This window comes from Macrobrachium rosenbergii, chromosome 32 (genome assembly GCF_040412425.1).
Source record: "Macrobrachium rosenbergii isolate ZJJX-2024 chromosome 32, ASM4041242v1, whole genome shotgun sequence".
NCBI classification, from domain to species: Eukaryota; Metazoa; Arthropoda; class Malacostraca; order Decapoda; family Palaemonidae; genus Macrobrachium; species Macrobrachium rosenbergii.
The window spans coordinates 8,360,394-8,386,477 of NC_089772.1; the positions used below are offsets into that span (position 1 = coordinate 8,360,394).

At 37.6% G+C, this 26,084-nt stretch overlaps 1 protein-coding gene across 8 annotated transcripts in view; it reads left to right on the forward strand.

The window, feature by feature from the left end:
* The window catches only part of step (cytohesin steppke), a 596,835-nt gene that overhangs the window by 405,862 nt on the left and 164,889 nt on the right, over positions 1 to 26,084 (forward strand). For all 8 annotated transcript variants that reach the window (XM_067132815.1, XM_067132808.1, XM_067132816.1 and 5 more), the window contains one exon: positions 19,728 to 19,801. Coding sequence is in view for 6 of the 8 variants with exons in the window: in XM_067132808.1 (XP_066988909.1) it covers positions 19,728 to 19,801 (74 nt within the window). In the remaining 2 variants the exon portion in view is untranslated. The remainder of the gene's footprint in view (positions 1 to 19,727; positions 19,802 to 26,084) is intronic.

Below are 26,084 nucleotides of genomic sequence, written 5' to 3' on the forward strand. Positions count from 1 at the left end.
GGGCGTCTAATGTATGTTTCAAACTCAGAAAAAAGAATAAACATTTTGTTATTTGCCCTCTTTTCATGTACGGGCCATTTGAATACTTTCTTTTGTGTTCCTTTTACAGACATTATCATTCCTTACAAAAGGTAAACCTACAAAAGGTAAACCTTTTTAATACGAAGATCTCCAAAATTTGATGAAGAGGCAGTCATTACAAACAGTAACCCCGTGTTCTACTCCAGTCTTATGTCAAAAGGAAGTTCACTGAAGCAGTTACTTGGTGGACCCAACGTTATTTTCCTTTGTACAGTGACTGAGTTTGTGATTTGCATCATTCCGTGAAGGTTTAACTTTAACTGGCGTCGTAATCTCTGCATTTGTTGTGTCCAGTGTATAAATGATGTCACTACTCACTAGTTACTGGTATAATGTTTTGATTTGAGAAAAAGGCAGAGAATTCTCATCTGTTGAAAAACCTGAAGGAATATTAGACAAGCTCTCTTTACTGTTCTTAGTCCTAGAAAGCTCACATTGTACATTTATCATTTGATTGTCTTGTTTGTGAGGCCTCTTTGCAACATGACGGCTCTTTCCTTTAAATTAGATTATTCTTAAGTTTCAGCTCTTTTCTTGGTGAAGGTTAATAGTTATTGACCATTTTATTAAAATTTCCTCAAGTTGCTATCAACTGAATATCGGCATTGCTTGAACTGATTGGCGGTCATGTAAAGAGGGTGTAATTAGTAGGCGGACTGGAGCACTTTTACTGCGCCTATCAGATGGCCAGTGATCGATGGCCCTCGTGATGGGTATCAGGCCAAGGCAAGCCTTGCCTTAGGTGGGCTCTTGTCGGATTTGTTCTAGTGTTTGATAGTGAAGGGCTTCATGTGAGGTCATTTCTCCGGCGAACTTGAGGCCGCGAGAGGCATCGCTAAAATTAAAATCGATATAACTAGCTTGTTTCTACCCTGTGTGTGTATTATTGATTTGTTTTTGACTATAATGCTTATATATACATGTATATATATACACATGTATATATGTGTGTATACATATGTATGCATGTATATACTGTATATATGTCATGACCAATAGCTGGGCGACTTTCAAGTTAGAGAAAGGCATGTCTGCATTCCTCTTAGTAATTACACCTTGTTGCAAGCTATTGTGGTAACAGACTTCATTTTTTCTTCTTTTTGAAGCTTACAAGCCAAATAATAAAAATATAAGTTGAATTATTCCAAATATTCTGGGAATGTCTCCCACACATGCAATTTGTTGAATCTCAAATGAATCGATTATAAAAAGGCAGAAAATAAAGTTATGACTCCGGGTGACAGGGAGAGAATGAATTGTAAGCGTTCTTTACCCGAGAGAGAGAGAGAGAGAGAGAGAGAGAGAGAGAGAGAGAGAGAGAGAGAGAGAGAGAGAACAAACACGAATGATCTGCACCCCATGAGTTATCTATCATTATTGTCGCAATTGCAGACAGGTGGGCCCTAATATATATATATATATATATATATATATATATATATATATATATATATATATATATATATATATATATATATATATATATATATATATATATCCCAGCCCACCCGTTTGCAATTACAAGAATAATAATGATGTGTATATTCATGGGGGTGCAGATCACTCGTGTTTGCTGTTCTCTCTCTCTCTCTCTCTCTCTCTCTCTCTCTCTCTCTCTCTCTCTCTCTCTCTCTCGTATTGTTCTAATTTACATAAAATTTTATGAGAAAAGAGACCCTGTATTAAGAAAGGTATTTAATCGATTTGATAATATAATGGTGTTGTCGCAACACCAGAGGAACTGCTTATGATCGCATTATTGGATTAAACGTAAAATGATTAGATAAGCAGATATCCTTAAGGAGCGCCATCAGAGATTTTAAAAGAATTTTTATTCGAGTAGTTTTATCCTTTGGCCTTGTGGTAGGTCAGTCTGATGGCAACTGTATATTTTTTCTTATTTGATTTTTATGGAGAATTACCAGATTCTACGTATTTGATTTTAAGGACGAGTCGTTATGTTAATATATTTTTTAGCATGTTTTACTTAGAATCAGTTTGGTTACATTGTAGTTTTTCTCAGTAAAAAGTGTTGGAGGACCGATAGCATGTCTAAGACGTTATATCTCCCGCTATCTTTTTGTGGGTCATTTAAATTTATTTTTCAAATGTGTAACGTTTCGTTTATGAGGCTTTTCCTTCTTTATGGGGTCCTTTGGTTCGTCCGGGTCATATTACTTTCTATTTAGTGAAAGCAGCGGCATTTACGTATCACTTCCTTTGGTTTTCTCTCTTTCTCTTATTTTTTTTAATTTCTGGAAATTCTCCTTTCGCCCTCACGACGGGTCCATATGTTTGTTACAGTCAGTAGTTTCCTTGAACAACTTGTTCATTTGTGACAAAACTGCTTTTGAATAGATGAATTCCTGGTTTATTCTTAAATGCGCATACTTTTTGACTTTTTAGAATTCCTGGGGCAAGTACTGAACAGTAGAAGTGTCTTGTGGTCAAAGGTTCCACTACCAACATCTCTGTTGTTTGAGGCCTTTTTAAACGTTTCGGTTTACTCTTCATAATCACAATGTACGTCAGGACATATTCAAAGGGTGGTAGGTGACCTTATCCCTTGGGGAGTATAAATCTGTGGCTTCGCCAACTCTTTTGCTCTACCAGTATAGAGACTTTTACAGAAATGAAGTCTTTTGAATGCATCTTCATGCGCAAGACTTTTTAACCTGCCGTATTTGTGTTTAGGCGTGTCTCTACGAAGGCTGCATATCTGGGGTGATAGTGTCCTTTTTCCACTACGTGTCATATTTCTTAAACCCATATTTAGATTTTAGGTTTTCGTCATTTTTGCCACACCTAGGATTCTCGCGGTTTTTTGCTATTTGTACTTTTGTATCACTTATTTTTACTCTTCTAATATCAAGAGTACGTTAGCGGTCGCTTAAAAACGTTATTATTATTATTATTATTATTATTATTATTATTATTATTATTATTATTATTATTATTATTATTTTGCTCGTCCTCTGTTCCCTTGCATTATGCCGAAATGTTACCAGAGGCGGTCGCCTATAGGTTATCGGTAACCATTCGGTTAAGCTTCGGTTACCTTTTTCTTCTCTTTCGCGTTACCTTGTTACCGATCGCGTCCACAACGCCCCGGGAATCGTGCGGCACTGGAGGCGAAACCGACGTGGGCGAGCGAGGGATTTTCGACCTAACGGGCAGGCGGTGCCCAGCTCGGCCTCGTGCTGGAGCCCTGGTAATTGTTCTCATCTGCCCAGTGGCTTCCAGTGGCTCTTTGGAGGGGGAATGAGGGGGGGGGGAGCCTCCGTAGAAGGAGGTTTGGGGGTTATAAGATGACGCTGGAGGTCGTCGGTGGGAGTTTAGGGTTATGCCAAGGTTACCTCTGCTGCCTCTGGTTCATGGAAACCTTTTTTCCCCTTTTGAGTGCGGTTGGGGGAGGGGGTAGGGGTATAGTATGGAAAAGTTTAATTGTACAAATAATGTTACTACATAAAAAAATTTCCCGCTAACGTTGGTGCTGTTTAGTTATTACGTTATTAGTGTATGAGAAATATACAGCAGAATTATTCAGAAGGTTAATAAACAAATTCCGAACTGTGAACGCAGAATTTAGAATTAAACTGAATAGTGATTATACTGTTCATACTAATATTGTTAAAAATGGCTCTACTATAAAGACCGTAAAAATTATACAATGCGCCCCGTAGTTCGTAAAAAGGAAGTGGCACAAAGAGAACGCTGTTGTCATCAGAAGTTAATGGAAGGATTCGGAACATCAGTATTGTTTCAGCATTGAGTCGCTCAGTTTTTACAGTAAAGTTGCCGGGCAGATGCACTTATCTATTAGGAATCCCTTTGGTTGCCAGTTAGTCTGAAGTTAAAATAGATTCGATAATAAGTGGTATTTGTGGCTTAATATTTTATATATATATATATATATATATATATATATATATATATATATATATATATATATATATATATATATATATATATATATACTGTATATATATAATATATATATAATATATGTATGTATGTATGTATGTATGTATGTATGTATGTCAGCCTTTCCAAAAAGTCGACTTGGCAAAAGAAGTGAAGCTTCCTTGTGTCTGTTTCAAGAACATGTAGTTAGTTTTGGACGAAACTTCACAGATTTGGTATTTATTGGTGACTTTCACGGAAAAATAATTCCCGTCTGTATGAAAAAAAATCCCAGCGTATGAATTATAACTGAACACTTCACTTTGCCTCGAGAATAATTGCTTCTCATGAAATGTATGACTAATCTCATCAACTTATTACTCTCAGGGAAGCCCTCGCCTGGAAAGCTTTGATAAGTGGGAGCACGGTAAATGAACAGGAAATATTTCAAAGCATAAATCAAATTTTCATATGCTGCACTAGTGTAAATTTAAACTGAAGGTTAATCAACTTTGAAATTTCAAGCGGCCTCCACAGTGTGTGAGTGGCAGATGGCTCCATCCGTTAAATTTTGGTTGTAGCGTATTTTGGGGTATTGTGAGTATGCACGCAGCTGATGCCCCTGGCCAGTGACACATTTCTCCAAGAATATGGAGAAGAATGGAGACTTCCTTATTCAAATTCTAGCCGCTTATCCCACAACTACTTTTCAGCGCTGCCTCCTCTTCCCCACCCCTGATCTCTCTCTCTCTCTCTCTCTCTCTCTCTCTCTCTCTCCTTCATATACCTTATATATATATATATATATATATATATATATATATATATATATATATATATATATATATATATATAGAAGAGAGAGAGAGAGAGAGAGAGAGAGAGAGAGAGAGAGAGAGAGAGAGATAGATTACCTATATATTTCCGCCGTTATGATGGGTATGTAAGCTTAATATGTATAAAAGTCCCTGATACTTAGGCGATATGTTCTTGTTTTCGTAGCTGATGTTCACAGCAGTTTTATTCCCGTACAAATTGTACATGATTCTTTGGCATATGTATGTAATAAGTGTATTATATATTTTATATGTTGTACAGGATAATGCCTGTGCGTTTGTAACCACAATTGTGAAACAATCGCTGATCTTGAAAAGGTTCGTAACTGATTCATAGCTGACTTATGCTGGTTGGGTTGGGTGGGGGAATAAGGAAGTTATATAATATGTGGGTGCTTTTGTGGGTGGGAGGGGGGTGATATTTTGGCTGGGGTGGGGAGCATGAACGGGCCGTCTAGGTCTACCCTTGGAACCAATCCAGAAAAATGGAGGCAATTTTGGGGTACTTCAAAAAGGGACAATGTGCTTAGGCCTACACTCCTCTGTGGCCGGGAAAGTGCATTGGCGTTGGTGTTACAAAATCATAGAAAACGGGATCGAAGAAAAATAATAAGAATGAAAGAGAAGAGGGAGAGAAAATCACAAATTCCAAATTATATATATATATATATATATATATATATATATATATATATATATATATATATATATATATATATAGAGAGAGAGAGAGAGAGAGAGAGAGAGAGAGAGAGAGAGAGAGAGAGAGAGAGAGAGAGAGTACCACTGGACACCATGACACAGTTGTGGTCCAACAGCACTGTCTTGTAATTGTTTGGATTAGGCATTAGTAGACATGGGGCATCGGGCAAGTCATTCTCTTTGGTGGTCACCGTCATCACTCAGGAATAAAAGGAGGCACTTGAAAATGAATTGGAACAGGGAACCACACAGTGGAAGAAGTAGTCTCTCTCTCTCTCTCTCTCTCTCTCTCTCTCTCTCAAACGTGAGCCTTTAAGCTAGATAAATGGTCTTGATGTATTTAAGAGGAATGAACAGTATGTAGACAATAATATATTGTCCCAATGATATACTGGATTTTGGATGTGTTTTTATGCTAGTGTCATTGCATAATATATATATATATATATATATATATATATATATATATATATATATATATATATATATGTATGTATGTATGTATGTATTTATAACTGAATCACGAAGATATGGAACGTGATACATCCAAAGTACAGTACATTGATATAAAGAGAACGAATAGCAAACAAAAATAGCTCATTAATATGCCATTTGGGAGACTAAAGGAAAGACTTACCGTGAATTCGTATGAGGAAAGGGAGTAAATATCCAAGCTATTTCATGTTTTCTGGGTAAGGCAGGGATGTTTCCAGTCATGGACAAGCAGTGCCAAGTTTGGTTTATAAACGATGGATAGAAGTAGCCACAAAATACAGAAAGAAACGTCACGTCTAAAATATTCCGGCTAAAAGAGAAAAAGTGAGACTGTATAATGAGATGAGATGTGGTCCATATTTTTCAGTGTTTACATATCAAATATGTGCTTTTTCATATTTTAACATGCTAGACAGTAATACAGTTTCAAAATTGTTTGGGTTACATCGCATGCCCGTTTCTCATTTGATATGTGGTTGAAATTTTCAGTTGCATTGTGATGCTGCAATAACGAGATTGGAAATGTGGAATCTGTCGACAGTGTTTTAAAGTCGTTAACGCAGTTTAAGGAAGCATACGTTATTCAGACGTAAAAAAAAGGTGCTGCGATTTACGACGTTCTAGGGAATTGGTGAGGCGGGGGAAGGTCTGAAGTCCCTGGGCGTGGGTGTAAGGAGTCGTATCCTTTGTTAATCCCGGGGGCGGGAGCCATTGTTAGCGTGAGAACTCAAGCCGTGACGTCAAACAATGCTGACAATACCTGCTGTGCAGGGCGCATTGGCTAATGTCTTCTTGTTCATTTGAGTGCAGGTTTATACGACCACCTTTTAGCGCAGTTTAGCTTTGTATTTACGAGATGTATAGAAAACGAAATCAATAGAAAACGGAGATCCGGTCCTTTCACACCAGACCCCAAGACGGCGACGATGCTGACGAGGTTTTGTTCACGGGATCGTTCTAGAAAGAAAAAGTGGTTTTTAGTATCAGAGTGTGGCTTCGGGAGGGGCTGCTTGTTGTGGCCATTCGAAGACTGGTCTTTGTACTTTTGATTGGTTGTAGCGGAAGTCTTAAAGATCCAACAGCTTGCGTCTGCGAGAATGAGGATACTGCAACTCTAGTGGCCCCCCCCCTTTTTTTTTACAAAAATAACCGGTTTGTTGGGCCTTTATTAACACACACATATACACACATTTTAATGACATTTTTTCTCCTCATACAATTTTGGAGACATATACAATACTCCTCACTCAAACTTTCTTTGCACGAGACTCTGGCGCAAGACTGGTAACTGTCATATGGACACACATGTAGACATATGTACAAAATTATCATAGCCGTTGTTAAGAATTATATCAGGCACCCATCTGATTCACTGAGCGGATCCTGATTAGTAAGGTATCGTGTTTTTCTTTATTTACAAAAGCGCCCATTGAATCCGTATTAGATTGTGTCAAAAATTAATGAACTAGGTTGGATTCATCACTAATTTCGAGTCATATTTGAGAAATAATGAATTTGGGTATTTTTTATTGTAAATTCATTTTTTATGGAAAATTTTATAATCAAGTGCTTGTTTTGGTAACGGGCAACGGGCAACCCTCTATCATCAGCCATTTCAAATTGGTATGGGGAGATTTTGAAAAACATTCTGTTCCTAAGATTATTCAAATATCAGTACCATTGTTATCTTGGTATTTAGACATTTTCACTATTTTATTTTCTCCTCGGGAAAAAATGAGTTGTCAAGTCCCGTCAATCGAGTGCACGCAAGAAATAAAAGTGTAAATGGCTACTGACCCGTTGTATACATTGTTAGTGTAAAATTAGTTGTGGCAGAAAAGCGACAAGTTATTCAAATTATGTGCGTTATTTTTTTTCAAGATGTCAGTAATGAATTACAAAACATGAGATATGTAGGTTAGGACCTATATTGTCTCGCTTATATTTTAGATACCAAAATATCTATTGTAAATGTAAGATTTTCATGGAATAGCCCTGTGAACATGTCATCAGAAATTGTCCTTACCGGGGCAGTAACATTGTTTATAAATTCATATATGTATGGACTGAGATTCATTTTAGTTGGACCAGACTGGTAAGGAATTAAATGTCAGGATAAATCAGCATGTATATTCAGTTATAAAAGAGTAACTGTTTTGTGTACGTAAATGAAAAATTGCTTAATATTGATAGGTCCCATACTAGTATAATTAGAAGAATTGCTCAGAAACATCCTAAATCTACATTAATGCAAATAATAAAGGAAATTATGTGAATTCAGGCCCAGATGTTCGAAGAAGATTAAAAAAACTCCAGATTGTCAGAAATCCGGGTTACTGTCCTTCGCCCCTCCTTTTTATGTCTAAGTAAATGAATTAGTCCCGGACAGCTGTTCCTCACTTGAAGATTTAATTTGAATATAATGACCTTTGTTTGCATTAAATGGTTATATTCCCCATCAGGCTTAGATATTTGTTGTTTGTAAAACAGAGTAGCTTTTGTAATCTTCAGCTCCAAAATATGTAGTCTGCTTGAAAATGCTTTCGAGGCAAAAGGTCTTGAACTTTGTTTTGGTCACTTTTCTTTGGACCAAAGATGCTGCTTGTATTGTATATCAGTGTTTTACAGTTTATGTATATATATTTGTATGCGCGTCTTAACTATATAAGGGTGAATATCTATAAATGAATCTTTTAATAGTCATGCCCAGCATTCTTTATATTTTAATCATAACCATCTACACACACACACACACACACACACACACACACACACACACACACACACACACACACACACACACACACACACACACATCATGTAGCTTGAATGTTGGTCTGGTTCACTGCTTGAGTTGTTGGAGAATGTCTAGAGCAAGAATTCTGATATCATGTGGACTCTGTGCAAATGCCAATGCTGCCCCTTCTCTAACTCTTTGTTAAGTAAATACAATCGCTTTGATCTCTCTCTCTCTCTCTCTGGAAACCTCTCATGGATGTCTTCGAAAATGGAAGTCCTAATCCCCTCAGAAGCTTAATGTGTTTAGAGCTACTGAACACTCATGGACCAACCAACAACTTTTAATGAAATTAAAACAAGAAATGAAAGTGAATATACAAATAAAAAAATATGAAAAATAAGGAAGTGAATTAAAAGCATACCATGACAAAATTATTAACTCACGATAAAAATCAAAATTGCGCTCAACAGTTTAGTAATTAACCACAGGTACAAATTAATTGTTTTTTTAAGTTAACACTGTTGCACCCACACGAGGCCAATGACTGGTATTAAATTTACTTAAGACCCCTGTAGAATGACTGAACTGTGATTAGTTAAATTCTCCATTAAATAAGACAATATCCCTCTACACTAAATTCGAGCGATGCACTCACAACAGTGACTATGCTAAAAGGCAGAATGAAATGTCTTATATAAAGGCTTCCACAGCAATAGAGAATTATTTTTACTCCGCAGCCTTACGGCAATTCGTTCATGGAAAAGAACTTTGCGAGACTGCAGTGTCACGTTATACTTGTTATAACTTTATACTTATTATATATAAGTCAGCTTGAACGCGGCCGTGAACCACAATCTGTTTCGACACAGCAATTGATATCTTTACTGGAACACTAACTCTTAGTTATATTCATCATGCTTGTGCAGAATTTAAAATGGTGACGGATCGCTCGTCGCTTAAAAATTCCCCTTGGGTGTATTATTCCGACGTTTAGTGAATTTGGTATTAAACAGGGTTTTTACTTAAACATTTGTGAATACAAAAATGTAGTGTGTATGTGACAACTTCATATATGTACATATAAGAAATAATCAACACACAATCACGTGTGGAACAGAAATAAACTTCTGACTCACATCAGGATCGAACCCAGGTCTTTCAATTGAAACCATATATATACATACATACATACATATATATATATATATATATATATATATATATATATATATATATACATGTATATATATATATATATATATATATATATATATTATATATATATATATATATATATATATATATATATATATATATATATATGCAGTTTCATGACAAAGAGAGAGAAAAGACCATGTGGAGCAGTCGCAAACACTTGACAAAATCAAGATAAGTAAAGTGGTTTTAATTTACCTAATCTTTTTCACTATGGGCCATCTATATGTTCCCAGAAAATTCGCAAGGTTTCGGTAAATGACTTTTTTTATATTATTTGGGATAATCTAAATGATCCTTATATACCGGTAGTTGGAGTAAATATATCACTTACTGGAAGAATTGTTTATCACAATTTAGCTTAAGGTAAATCTTCATTTTTGTCCTTCGTATTTATGTTTCGCACTTTTTTACTTTTTTGAAAAGAAAACTATTGTGCCGGCTTTGTCTATCCATCCGCACTTTTTTTGTGCGCCCTCAGGTCTTAAAAACCACTGATGCTAGAGGGCTGCAAATTGTTTTGTTGGTCATCCACTCTCAATCATCAAACATACCAAATTGCAGCCCTCTAGCCTCAGTAGTTTTGATTTTATTTAAGGTTAAAGTTAGCCATAATCGTGCATCTGTCAACGAAATAGGCCAGGCCATCACCGGGACGTGGTTAAAGTTTCATGGGCAGCGGCTCATACAGCATTATACCGAGACCACCGAAAGATATATATATTTTCAGTGGCCTTGATTATACGCTGTAAAGAAAACTCGATTGCGCCGAAGAAACTTTGCAGCATTTTTTACTTGTTGTAAGGTTGGAACACTCGATTCTAGTGTTCAAAAATTTTCACAAAAGTCCACCTTGATTTGTGTTATCATATTTAAAACTTTATTTATGCAAGTCTTCATGGCAGTTATCACACTCGCAAATGTTGGTGTGGAGGGCCATCGTTCTTTGTTTTGGAGTGAGAGTTGTTTTATTTTCCTTAGTCCAGTCAGTCAGTTTGCATGGGTTTCACACTGAATGTCAGTTTCGAGCGGAATATGCCTTTAAACAAAGCAGGTTAAATTCAATGAAAATTTATCTAAGGCTCATATTTCCATGTCCGTGCCCTAAAAGTCCATTATTATAAATGAACACAATTGAAGATGTGTTGTAATACCAAGTACATTTTTTTTATCTAAATATTAATTGAATGCGCAGTCGCTTCTCGGCTGTTGACAGAATCAAGTTAGTAATAGTAGTGCCAGAGAAAGTTAGGTCCCGTCGAATAGCATAATTTTCGTGCCGATACTTTATGATATTGATCAGTCGCTCGAACTATCCGCTTACTGTGCTGCTGTAGAAAACGAATCGGTTGGTTTCATGCTTTTACAGTGAGGATGGGAGGATGTGAGGATGTCAGTCCCTGCAAGCATAATAGTACAAGGAATGGTCGTCGCTTCAGTCGGGCCTAAAATGGGCATCCGTTGGTGTGGGCGGAGTAGGTTCGAGCGAGAGCTAAGGGCGGGTCCCCTTTATCCGGTGCCTTACTTACTGATAGTCCAGCAAATTCTGAAGAGATCTCTGACCAAATTTGCTAGCGTCTTCGGCTTGAAGGCAGGACTAAATATGTGCTGCAGGTATCCAGTCAGTGTGTGTGCGTGTGTATTGGATGGGGAGGGGGAAGCTCGCGGTAAAACTGGAGTGAGAAGCGTATGTTGTACGAGAAACTGTTGTGAATCCCATGATACTTACAGATTTTATTTGGTGACTAAATTATCAAATTGTCTGTCTCACCGTTTCATATCCTAACTAAATTTTTCCCATCTTTTTCTCCTGAGTTTATTATTTCTTTTTTTTTCAGCTGCGAAGTGTTTCTTTTCTACTCAGGCCAGCATACTTCTCTTTGTTGATGATCAAATGAGATAATGAAGATTTATTTATCCTTTGACATATTCGTTATTCACACACACACACACACGCATACACATATGTATGTATGTAGTATGTATGTATGTATGTATGTATGTATATATATATATATATATATATATATATATATATATATATATATATATAATTTTGCAAAATATCGTTTCTTCTGTCAAATATAGTTTTATGTCGTTAGTTATTTGTTCACTTGATAAATGCAAGATTCTTATACAATCTATTATCCGTGTAATTATTTTAAGCATAAGCAATTTATTTTTCTAATAACCTGTTTGTGTGTGTGTAAAAGAGAGAGAGAGAGAGAGAGAGAGAGAGAGAGAGAGAGAGAGAGAGAGACCCATCTGTTGTTCTGGAAGTTTGTGAAAAGTCCTTGGGGATGTGTGATATCTGAACTTACAAATTAGGAGTGTAATTGTAAAGAATCGACTCTTGCCTCCTCTTGTGTGTGACTGAAGCCTTCCCTCGTAAGGAGAGGACAGCCGTTGATATGGTGAGGTTTGATCTTTATTGGTGGTGGAGTCATTACCCACCATCAATTATGGTCATTAGGGGGGGTCATTAGACGCTCTATTATAGGGTTAGTTAGACTCGGCTGTCATTAAGCGGACGCAGATTGTTGGAAGAAACACGTTCGCTTCTCCCCCTCTTGTTTGGATGTGGCCATGCGGTAAGAAATTGAATCCATTTGATTCACTCTCGTCTTCTTGGATTATTTGGGGTTGGAGCCAAGCGACGTTTTGGGTGGCCATGTCTTGTGTGTGTTTTTCAGTCACCGTAATCGTGTGTTATTATGGTGAGGCCTGTTTCTCTAATGACGTGAATCGGGAGGTGCTTTACACTGTTTCAGAACTGTGACACGTTACGATTATTATTGCTTACACATGTGCGGATGAAATTAACCTTATTTTATTCTCTGTTTTACTATATTTACTTATTTTTCCTCTGATAAACAACATGTTTTATTTCATTTGTATATGTTGCGAGAAAATAAATAACGTGGTGCTACTTTGGCTTGTTATCAACGCGTCACCTACTCCGAGGTGCTAGTACTAAACACCGTATGGTAAATGTAAGGTAGACGGCCGCACGAAGATATCGTTTATTAATATAATTTGTCGACAACTCAACACAATATAGAAACGGGTGTATATAGTACTTTGATCCCCGAGGGGCTAGTACTAAACACGGCGTCCCAAGGAGCTTCCGCCATGTTTAGTACCAGTACCCCGGAGTAGATGACGCTTAGATAACAAGCCAAAGTAGCACCAATAAAGTCCGAAGTTGATTTTTCACTGAATTTAAAATTTTGATCGACTGTACATATTTAAAGGTATCCCTCTAGGGTACTTTTTCATGGGATTGGGCTTGGAGATTTATTGGAATATAATCTGGGTTGTCTAGCTGTTCCTTCATATAATCGTGTGTTTATTTTTTTCGTTCCTCTTTTTGAAAAGCCTGCTGGTTGTCAGGGGCATATACACCAGTTTGGGGAATGCTTGGAAAGTAGACCTGATTATTCAGTTTATTGTTTGACACCGACTCGATTTACATTTAGGTTGTATGGGTAGTTTATTTTCCTCTGTAGGCCTATGTATCCACTTGTTACCATATCAAGTGGCCTTGAAATAGTATGTAATGACCGTGATTGTCTGATGTAAATAACTCTAATAATAATATATCAAAATACCAGGATTTTAATTAAATCTCTCCAACTGCATTGGTTTAAAAAATTTTTGCAGTACGTTGAAGTTCATTGACCTTCCACTTCCCTCAGTGGTCATATTTTATTATAGGATACGGACAGCGGAGTAAATGTGTAATAATTTTACAGTATTTAATGTAGACTTTATCGGGGTAATTTTTCGGAAGACTCCAGCCAGCCATTTCCAAAGGTGCCAGCTAGCCATTTTTGCATGAAAAACCATTTTGGGTCAGAAAATGATAAGGTAGTAAAAGAACCTAAAAATACCAACCTAACGTAAACTAGGGGTGTTTACTGGTTACAATTTTGCCGTATTAGTTATGGAGGGGGTGGGGGCTGGTATTGTCTTACCTTACAAGTCCTTATTTTTCTCTGCTATTAGGCATTTGCGAAGGTTATGTATTGAGAAGAAATTTTTTGTTTTGATGTGATTTACCCAAGAAAAATATAAATTATAAAGCGGGAGGTGGCTGGAGTCTAACGAAAAATAACCTTTATCGGTATTTGGTTTACCTAAAAATAAAGGAGAACCTTGCGTCTTGATTTTGGAAGGGCATGTAATGTGTTTTAATGAAGTTATCCCAAAATTTGTCACCGTTTTCTCAGGGAATGTGCCCATTTTCTTTTCGCCAGTAGTTAATATGGCCAACTATACTATTTCGGTATTCTCGTTTTTTGTTTCCGCAGTTGAGGTAGGGATGACTTTCATATTCTTGCGTCATGTCAGTCGATGTAAAATATGTAAAAATAAATTTGAATGTGTTTTATATATTAATGAGGTTGTGTGGCTAATATTGCTTAATAGGTTTATTTTCTTTTCATTAGGATGCGTTATGCCTAATAAAGGGGGAAAAAACTTTAACGATTTTCTGCAGCGAAAGTCATACGTGACTTTGAATAAACTTCTCGACCTATTTAGGTATACAAGTCATTTAAATTATGCTTTTAACCTACTGCATAAATATTTTAATATTTTCCATCTCCTAACATTTAAGCATTTGGATTATTTGTCATCAGCTCTGGTGAAATGACAAAAAATGAATTATATATATTTTTTATGTATTGCTTCTCTAGAATGTGTGCGTAGCGTAACTTCGAAGAATCTGCTGTATAATTTATGATTTAAGAACGGTCAGTTGTTTTTGCCTTGCTCTGTCAGCTAGTGCCTGGCAAAGGTTCATAAAGGAAAACTCTGCCTTTATTTCAAGTCGTTTAGGTCGCCCCTACTGTGTGTTGTTCAGTCGCACATTGATCCTTTCGGTCTTGAAGTTTAGACGATTGATCCTCTTCTGTGTACCGTTATTCCCATTGATTATAATTATGTTATTGAAATTTATTGCAGATGCACCCCCTACCCCCTGCCGACCTACTTGTTGCATATGAAGTTAATCATACTAAGTTTTGGTGAATGGCGGACTCGATATTGTCCCCTTTTAAAATGTATGACGAGTGGCTTGATTCTGTTATTGGCCGTTTTCGTAAATTGACTGACTCACAAGTGGACAAGTGTTAGGATTGGCTGATTCGAAATCACGCCAATTTTTTTTTTTTTCTTTTTTAAATTGTGAATTCACTTGGTCACCGCCGTGCTGTGGCAAGTGCTGTTGCTTCCAATATAGTACGTGACTGCCAATAGATCGGAGTGATTGAATATTCGACGGTCTCTTTACTTGGTCTCTGGTGTGAATTCTGTTATAAATGTTCGTAGGAGTATCCGGGTCTTGGCGTGCGAGTCTGTGTGTTTCATACCTGGTGTCCGTATTTGAAAAGCGATCGCCCAGCTGACGGGTTTTATGGCAGGTCAGTCTCGCCGTTCCAATCGTTCGCAGATGCGTGCTTGTACTTGAAAGTTGTTGCCATACTTATTAATAATCTTGCGCCAAAGATTGGAAGCTTTCAGCCTTCTGATTAGCTCTTTAGGAACTGCAGTCATTTCGCAAGGTTTTATGGAAAGAAGGCTGAGCTGGTTTCTTCATTTGAAGAGCAGGTACGCGTCTAACCTGTTCTTAATATTCGTCTACCGGCATCTGAAGAAGGTCAAAGCCAGCAAGATGAAAGGTATGATGATTTTTTTTTACTGGTTGCGTGGGTGCTTCCTGTCGTTTTGAGGATGTTTTAAGGATGATCAGTGGGCGGATTTTGTGGAAAGGAACCAAAGAACAGTCAGTAGTTCATTTAGGTCTCTCGTATGTGCCACCTAATGGCGAGAAAAGTTCAGAAGACAACTTCGACAAATGAGCGCAGTTTAGCATCAGAAAGTTTTGTGACTTTGGCATGGTGTTCATAATGTTTGCTACTATCGACTATGGAAAGAATGTGTATTTTCTTTTTTCTTATTTGATTGCATACTGAATAATAATCGTTCACAGTTGCAAGGATTACAATCCCGTCGATCCAAACGGAGTAATTGTTCACACGGCCGTGGCTCAGGCGTCCAAAAAAAGTTTTTTGAAAACGTGTCTGGGTATGTTTAGTGATCTCACGGCCTCAATTCTGTTAGTATGGGATTATTGATCATAAATTGCACAAGTTAAAATCTAGTTTTGGATTTTAATAGACAGTTTTGTAGTTTTATGTTGCCCCCAGTGTTGAACAGAAACGATCTGTAAGTAGGGAAGAGTAGTGCAAAGGAGAATGTGACTCACCAGGTCCTCCAGAAATAATATAACAACACACACACACACACACACACACACACACACACACACACACACACACACACACACACACACACACACACACACACACACACACACACACACACTTTACTTTTTCGTTTGTGTTATCAAGACGTTGTTGCCTTTCAAGTGATTCTTCCGTTACTTTTGACAAGATTCTATGCATTACTTTTTATTGAAGATCGTGCATTATCAATCCTAAGAATTTATAGTAGATGCCTGGACTGACAAGGTGGTATCACGGGCCTGGGGTTTGTTAGTAGTGAGATCCTGACGATTCGTGTTGCTTTGCAAGGCAAAAACGTTCTTTTTCTGACGCAAATACCAGAAAAGAAGTGTATATATACCTGAGGCGTATATATACCCGACGGAAGCGACAGGCTATAGGAATCGAGTCTAACTCGTGTTTACATCATGATATTCCTCGTTTTTCAGTGACGCTGTACCCGAAGATTTTAGAGTAATGAAAGTTACTTGAGCATATGACTGAAGTGTAGACGTTGAAAGAATATTGTAAAAAGTCTTGCAAAAGCGTAGCTTTGAATCTGTCTTCACCATCGTCTCATGTCATAAAGCGCTGCAGTCCATCGGAATTAGAGGCAATGAGATTCACCATGAAGGTTCATATCCACTGAATAGAAGTAGTTTATAAGGTCTTACCTTGCTCTGCAAGCCTCCGCTGTACAGAAAACCCAGATATGAGTGAAGAAAAGAGAACATAACTAGAACGAAGAAAACTTAAAATATCGGGAGGAAGGGAACTTATAATGGATCAGATTGATGAAAACTTTTAAAAATCAAAATGATGGAAACTTTTAAGAATCAGAATGATGAAAACTTTTAAGAATCAGAACGAAGAAAAATTGAAGTATCAGGACGAAGAGAAGTGTTAGAAAATGAAAACAAAGTAAATCAATGCGCCGAAGTTTCTTCGACGCAGTCAGGTTTTCTGTACAGCCGCTGCTGCCTGTAATCAAGGCCACCGAAAGTAGATCTATCTTTAGGTGGTCTCGGTATAATGCTGTAGGAACCGAGTCCCATGAAACTTTAACCACGACCCGGTGGTGGCCTATCCTATATTGTTGCCAGAGGCACGATTGTGGCTAACTTTAACCTTAAATAAAATAAAAAAAACTTTGGGTGGTAGAGGGCTGCAATTTGGTGCGTTTGATGATTGGAAGGTGGATGATCAACATACCAATTTGCAGCCCTGTAGCCTCAATAGTTTTCAAGATCTGAGGGCGGACAGAATAAAGTGCGGACGGACAGACAAAGTCGGTACAATAGTTTTCTTTTAAAGAAAACTAGAAACGGATATATTATCACTTGTTAGTGTGTCCCTTTTGTGGAGAGAAGATTCACGTCATGTTTGCTAAATCTGGAAAAAGTAGTACGTTATAATTTAGAGGTTGTGGAACATGTATTCTGTGAAATATAGTTTTTTTCCGGAATTTTCCTTATATGAGTTTATATAGGTGTGTTTTTATTTCTGTCTATGTACTCTTTAGCTTGTTTGGCATTTTTCATTATTATTGTTGGTAGTAACAGTAGCAGTTTATTCGTTTAGTTAGTCTGAAAGGTATTTCTTGAATAAAAAACTAAAGTTGAATTATAATTTGCCCTGTAGCCTGTAGGGCACAATTTCGGTGAAGGGTTTTTCTAAACAGAGGTTCCAGGGTTTGTATCCCCTCCATGCTTCTTCCCCGTATGGGGCTAGTGCCGTCAGTGCACCTCATGCGTGCACTGTAGGCATTACCTACGGTTCTTTGCAGCGTGCCTTCGGCCCCTAGCCGCAACCCCTTTCGTTCCTTTTAGTGTACCTCCTTTCATTTAATCTTTCTTCCATCTTACCTTCCACCCTCTCCTAACAGTTGATTCATAGTAAAACTGCGAGGTTTTCCTCTTGTTACACCTTTCAAACCCTTTACTGTCAATTTTCGTTTCAGCGCTGAATGACCTCATAGGTCCCAGTGCTAGGCCTTTGGCCTAAATTCTGTATTCACTTCAACCGATGCTTCTTTGAAAAATTTCTCTGTCGACGAATGTCAGCCACGTGCGCTAGATTTAAACTCCCCATTTTCATACAGAGTGACTCTTCTCGAAAGTTCAGCTGAGAGTGACTTGCCTAGAATGACTGTGTGCCTCTTGCGAATGGAAGTCGCCTTGTCAGGTAGAGATGCTGTTATATATTCAAATAAAACGCGTTTATTGGAAAAATCGTTGCCATACAACTATGCCTTTCTTTCATTTTCCTTTTGCGATCGTCCTGGGCATCACCGGCTTCCTTCTCACTCACTCCTATTCACCGTACCTTCAGTTCTTCCTAAGTCGATGTTCATATTGGTGTATATTTCTGATTTAGATGTACGCCCTAATGTTTTTTTCTATTCTTATATGTACGAACTGCCTTTACTTAATGCATTTTTTGTGTCAAATGTTCAATGTTTACCCCCACCAGTTTATCACTAGGCTATGTAAATATTTGATGTTTATTTTACCATTGAACTGTAAAAGTTCACGTAGTTTGGTGCACATTTCACCAATTTAATGGTAGGATTCTAAGTAGTTAGTCCTATTTTCATTGGGTAGGTGTCGACTGAACATGCACGAGCTAAAATAGTAAGATTTGTTTTCTACAAATGTCAGTCGTAGGAACTCAGAAATTTTGGTGCAATATTTCACCAGTCTGAGATTGAGATGAAAATGTTTCAGTTAGGTGTATATTTCACATTTGAAAGATCACATGTTGGATCACTTGATGTGATGTAAGAGAGTAACAAGATCTTGACGGGCAATTGACGATTATTGAGATGTTTCAGCGTCTTTGAAGTCTCGGCGCGATTGTCAGTGTCTTGTAATGTTTTTGTTTAATGGGGTAATGATTTGGTCGGTTGACGGAGAAGTATAAGGATATTCTCTCTCTCTCTCTCTCTCTCTCTCTCTCTCTCTCTCTCTCTCTCTCTCTCTCTCTCTCTCTCTCTCTCTCTCTCTTCCCACATTATACAATTCGAAATGTCAAGTAAAAGAGAAGCCAATAAGCTGGATTATCCAAACTTATGAATAATTCTCGTCCTGAAAGGTTTGCAGACATCAAATATTTATTTGAGAACTTGAAACTTGCAACGTAAAACGACTAGTTGGTCACACACTGTTTTGAGACCAATGAATACGTAATTGAGCTCCATTTTTATGTACGGTTTGTTTCATGGCAAACTTTTGCTTTATTTGTAAATCTATTCGTCTGCTAATTTTATGAATGTTTGTATATTTAATTGTGTTCTTGTATATTGTATTTCTCTCATGTTGAAAGCCTTTTTAAACTAATTTTTAAATATGTTTCCGTTTTATACATCAGTTCAGTATGTAGTGTGTACTGTATGTACACTATATTGTTTATAAGTTGGAAACTCATTATGTACACAATTAATTGTATGTGATTGATCTTTTCCAGACCTTACGCCGGAAGAGCAGCAGCTTCTTCTGGACATCAGGAGGAAAAAGGCTCAGTTACTGCAAGAAATTCAGGTAAGTTTCGATGCTTTGTAATATTACCAGTAGGCTCAGATTATTGTCTTCATTTTTGCTGGACATGACCTGCGTGGCCTACGTCAATTTTCGTTTCATAATTTGTAAAAACCAAAATTATATTCAGAACATTTTTTTTCGAATGATGTTACTTTGCGCGGTTTGCCTTCTGATCAATACGGCTCTATATAGCTATGGAGCTAACACGTTCACAACTTACACAATATCGTCACAGCAGTCGCGCATTCTTGCCATTCATGCAGACTTTTAAATGTTAGTGAATACGTTATGTTTATGTTATGTTCACGTTTAAATCTGCTCCCGATTTCCTCCATTATTAACTTATTGTCAGTGTTAGATGTCGTAATGAAAGAATAAACATTATTGATATTCGAACTCACATAGTTAATTCGATCATCATAAGTTGCACATCAGCAGATTCTACTTTGTTCATGTTTAGCGAGTTGTTTAGTTTTTTCACACTGTAACGAAGCCTTGAGTTCACACTTCTTGGGAGTTTGTATCGAACACCGAGAAAAGCAGGTCAAATTGGAACACGGTTTCACCAGCCAACACAACGCGAGTAAATTCGCATCTAAGGTGAGTTTTTATTCGAATGCTTCACAAATTTTTATATTTTCACAATTATGAAAGCATCAATAGAGTTATTACATCGAAAAGGACATTAGGAGTTTGGCAGGAAAGTTCATGTCTCGTACCTCAATGTACAATGTATTTTTGGTCAAAATTACAAGAGTTAACACCATATTCTTGCCGATGACTGTATATTTATGTATTCGAGGTTCATTGACGGCAAAACCAAGGCGTTGCTCATGAAACGTGAGAATGAGTTGTATCTGCATGTTATGGAACTCGAAAGAGTGATGAGAGGACAGGTCATTAACGGCAAATACTTATCGCCATTGTCATTGGGTCAACATTTGAGGCTGTGTGGTAAGACAATAAGAGCTCATTTCATGAGTTAGCACTCGCCACTTTGAAAAAAGTTCAGTGATGGGCTTTCCAGTGTTAATAGTGGCGGGAAAAGAGAAATGGTGTGTTTGCCCATTTTATTATATGGCCTAATCTTTTAATCACGCTCCAACTTTGTTTTCATGACTTATTTTATCTACCCGGGTAGTTATAAGTAGCTCATTCTCCGATTGTTATAATGATATACTTGCATCCGCACAGACATTTAACTATTAGGTGTGGGCTTTGTGGCTAACTGAGCCAGGTACTTAAGTGGCTTGTGTATGTTGTGACCATTCCCCTTTCGATAAACTTTCATAGGTAAGAAAACTGCTGGTGTCTCCCATTGATCCATGACCGTTTTCTTTTGGTAACAAAATATACGTAAGAGAAAACGTGTCCGAAGGTTGTTCATGGCCAACTAAAGCAATATGGTTTATTTCATGGGTGTGTGGTCCCTTTGCTGGCGAATATGTACGTACGACGACTCTCTAAATTAGGGCAACTTGTAATTTGATTTAATGTAAGTTAATTGTCTGAGACAGGGGTAGTAAGCAAACAGTGGCGATCATAATAGTTACACTTTCATTCAGTTATCACCAAGTTGTGTATTCACGTCATATGATGGCTGATGTGAAATGTATACGCCAACCTTAACTCATTTTGTATGTAGCCAGATTCTGCCAGGAAGTAAAGAGAAGGTGGACGTTTTGGTATTGTGAAGAAAGAAAATATTCAGAGAATTACAGTAAGAATTATATTTAGGTTTTGTCAATGAATTTCAGTAACTTTATTATATTTATTGTGCTCCTATAAAGATTTTATCACATTATATTTATTGTGCTCCTATAAAGATTTTATCACATACGTATATGTCACACTGTCCCTTCTTATTGTCAGTGTCGCACAGGACCTTTCATCCATTCGCAAGGAACATTTAGTAACGTTGAGAGAATGAAAATATGAAAAGCACTCAAGACGCTGGGATTTTTGCACCGAACAACAGAACATTAAAGTGTTTTAGAGGATCAGCAAGAAATTCACCCAGACTATAAAACGTCGCTGATATGAGGCATAATTGAGCCCACTTGTACCTTCATTGTTACTGCAACCTGCTTAACTAAAGGCAGGTTTTATTTCCCTCCCGCTCCCCCTCCCCAAATGAATGGTCGAGAATCGTGTCACCTCACGTGGTGATTCTTTTAGGGTGTTGACCTTTTGTTGCGCATAATAGAATATGCCAGGAGATTCTTGTGTAGGTGAATTTCACGTTAATATTTAAATGCTGTAACAACCTTTGTATTTTTTTTTTTTTTTTTGCTCAGTTGATGTGTGAGCATCTGTAACATTTTATTTTTGGTGTCAACGATAAAATTGCAAAGATGAATTCGAGAGTAGCGTAGGAATCTTTATTGAATTTTAAATAGTTGCTAGAAATTCTGAAAAATCATTGCAAACACCTACACTGAGATTACTGTTGTCTTGAGGCAGGGCGGTTGCTCGGCTGTGGTTATAAAGAATGTTTTTAACTGCCGTAAGCTGAGACGAACCTCAGGGCTTGGAAGTAAGCGTGAAGGAAGAGGTTGGGAGAAAGCAGACGTCGCGGGAAATAGAGTATTGCTTGGAAAAGGAACTCTTAGTGGAGTGGAGGGACTACAGAATAGGTGTCGGGTTTTAAAGGACTCGATGGAAAACCAGATCATGTGACCGTAACGATCGTGTATTGTTGGTCGTCTTCCTCTCTTTATCCCAATTTCCGGTCGAACGATCCGGAGTCTCGGGTGCTTCTTCGCTCTGGAGAGAGAGAGAGAGAGAGAGAGAGAGAGAGAGAGAGAGAGAGAGAGAGAGAGACTTAATTTGAGACTAACATAGGCTTTGGTATGGAATTTAATTAAACATACATACGGGGACCAGCTCAGACGAACATACACTAAAGAAGCTCCAACACACACACACACACACACACACACACACACACACACACACACACACACACACACACACACACACACACACACACACACACACACACACACACACACACACACACAGTATTTCCCTCGCCCTCTAGGGTTGCTTAAATAAGTCAGTGAAAGCATTTCGGCGGTCCATTTATTACTTTGTTCATTTAGGATCCTGGATGAAATACTGGAATATCTGTAGCCGAGTACCCATGAAACCTGCTATGCGTAAGGTCGTTGTCATGCTGATTTGCGCTTTTGTTGTTTTTCGTCTTGAATTTATTTATGCATATATGTATTTATGTGTGTGTATATATATATACTGTATATATATAAATATATACTGTATATATATAAATATATAATATGTTATATATATATATATATATATATATATATATATATATATATATATATATATATATATATATATAAACTGATTGGTCTTGGAATCTTGGTCATAATCGAAATTGTTGAATCAACTGGTATACAGTGTGGGTGTAATTTTTGTTTATTGTGGTTGTTGAGGAATCAGTTTGTTAACAAATGATAGGAAAACTTGTGCATATCGCTTAATCTATTGAGTATGAAAGTACCTTTGATCGTGATTATTCTGAGTCCAGCACATTGCTATATGGGATTTGATCGTTCTGTGGATGGTATGGTTTATTTGGAAGTGGTCACACCCGTTTACTTCCCCGTATGGGTTAGTGCCGTCAGTGCACCTCATCCGGTGCAATGTAGGCATTACTTAGGGGTCTTTGCAGCGTCCCCTCGCCCCCTAGCTGCAACTGCTTTCATTCCTTTTACTGTCCCTCCGTTCGTATTCTCACTCTTCCATCTTACTGTCCACCCTCTCCTAACAGTTGATTTACAGTGCAACTGCGAGGTTTTCCTCCTGTTACACCTTTCAGACTTCTAATGTCAGTTTCCGTTTCAGCGCTGAATGGCCTTTGTTGCCCCAGTGCTTGGTGTACGGCTAAAATCTATAAATCAATCAATCAAACACTTGTGTTAAAATTAATGAAGTATGAACATTTAGCCGTTGTTCATCAGACGCTGAATTTCGGCCAAATTATGTGAAACTAGTAGATCCACAATGCAAGTTTTTTTTATATATATTATCTGTAACCACAGTTTCTTTGTTGGTTGGTATTTCCGGCAGCAAATACACAACTTGTCTGGACCCGGTACCTTTGTTAAGTAACTCTTGCACAACTTTATCCTTTTATGGTGTAATATTTGTTTTCGGTCTCATTGTTCAGTTCTGATTATTTAAATTTATTTGATTTCGTGATAAATTTATCATTTTGGTCGTATGTTATTACCTGCCTGCGAATATTTTTTTATTATTATTTTTGAAGGACTGATTTCTTTATAAAACTCTCCGTTAAATTCAGCCATGCATATCGGAAACCACTGTAGTTCTTTCTTGGTCTCATGAATCACATAGCCTAGAGGTTTCTCCAAAAGCTATGATGTAAGACACAACTGTTACGGTTTCAGTTCGTCGATCGTTGGTCCAGATACATTCGTCCTCGAGCTCCCTAAATTGTGGGTTGTCTCTTAATGTAGTCGACGTTCACTTGACCCTTATCATGAGCTAGGGAAGTGAGGCCTTTAATCACATAAGTCACTTTAGGTCATATGAATATATGAAAATAAAATATTTTGTAGATTGCATAAAGTTAGTCTGTTTACTATATTCTTATTGTGTTGTGTGCGCGTCAACGTGTGTGTGTGTGTAGTATATAATTACATATTTAATATTAAAAATGAAATATCTGATGGAAAAAATTATATATATATATAAAATTATATAATTTTTCCATCAGATATCTTTGTCTTTCTGGAAGAGGACAACCGCAGAAGGGTAGAGCCTTCAAGCTTTAATGAAGTCTAGGAAAGAGGTTGCCAACCTAATGTTCTTTTCTTGATCTTAGCCGCCACTGGTATACATTACTGCCGGATCGTCTGGTGGATGGCTAGCCAGGAATTGAACCATGGACCTTGCAGATGTGTCATGTGTCGCCAAGCGCTCTGCAACTGAGCTATGACACCTTTATGTATACTATATATTCTATATATATATATATATATATATATATATATATATATATATATATATATAATATAATATTGTGTGTGTATGTATGTGTGTAGTTGTAACAGAGGGAAGTATGAAACAGTGTATAATTCGTGACCATACTGACATTAAAGCGAAACCGGGCAGTAATCATACAATGTGTTTCATTTATATATTTATTTATATGTGGTGCATCACGTTCCATTTTTCATGTGGTACATCACATGTTCCGGTAGTTTCAAGCACACTCCATTAGTTGGTTATAATAATGTGCAAGTTTCACCGCTACTTGCTCTTTCTTTCAGGAGGAGTTGAGAGACCAACTAGACTGCCAGTGTCCACGCCATTATCACCAAATATCTAAACACCCACTCAGGCAATCGCCACTGGTTCTCAACCTGTAGCTTGCGAGCACAGCTCTCCCTGTTGCAGTGCTGTGATTTCTCGGGGATTGAACCGGGGATTAGACCGTTTGAAATTTAAATGAGCATGGAATTAGCGCATTCAATGTGCGTTTTTGGAAATACGTACAGCTCATTATATGGTGGGGAATTGCCAACATGTTCCATTCTGTGTGTGTGTGTTTTAGATTCCTCAAGGTTTCCATGGTCAGTTAAGGATGAAGATTATTTTAATAGTCTTTTCTGTGTCATCCAAAGGACCGCTCTGCAGGATGTTTTGCTGCACCCTTGGGACAATATGAATGTATATACCTTCCCCGTGCAGCTAACGTGGAAGGTCATTAGCGGACTTTTCATGGCCCAGGGGCTGAGAATGACACTCGTAGCTCCTAGGTGGCCCCTATTAGTGTGGTACATAGACCTAGTCCACCTGCTAGTGGACGTTCCAGGGGAACTTCGCACCACTCCCACTTTATTGAGGCAAGATTACAGCGAGAGGTACCACTATCCCCTAACCTCACTCTAAATTCATGGTTGCAGTCTATCAAGCAGCTCCTCAGAAAGAATGTTTTTTTTTTTTTTTTTTTTTTTTTTTTTTTTTGAAAGTTGCAACTATCATCTCCAACTTCCTCAGACCATCGTCCATCAGAGTATACCAGGGAGAGTGGGAGGTCTTCCATTAAGGAAGTGGCTGACTTTTTCATCTTACTATGTCAAGAGGAGGCCCTTTCCTTGACTAAGTTCAAGAGGTACAGAGCTATCTTCGCTCAAGTGTTCGGATCTTGGGGCTTAGACCTTTTGGCTTCTTTGGACCTGTCAGCCATGGTAAAACATTTTGAAAAGAAGTGTGCCTCACGAGAGCT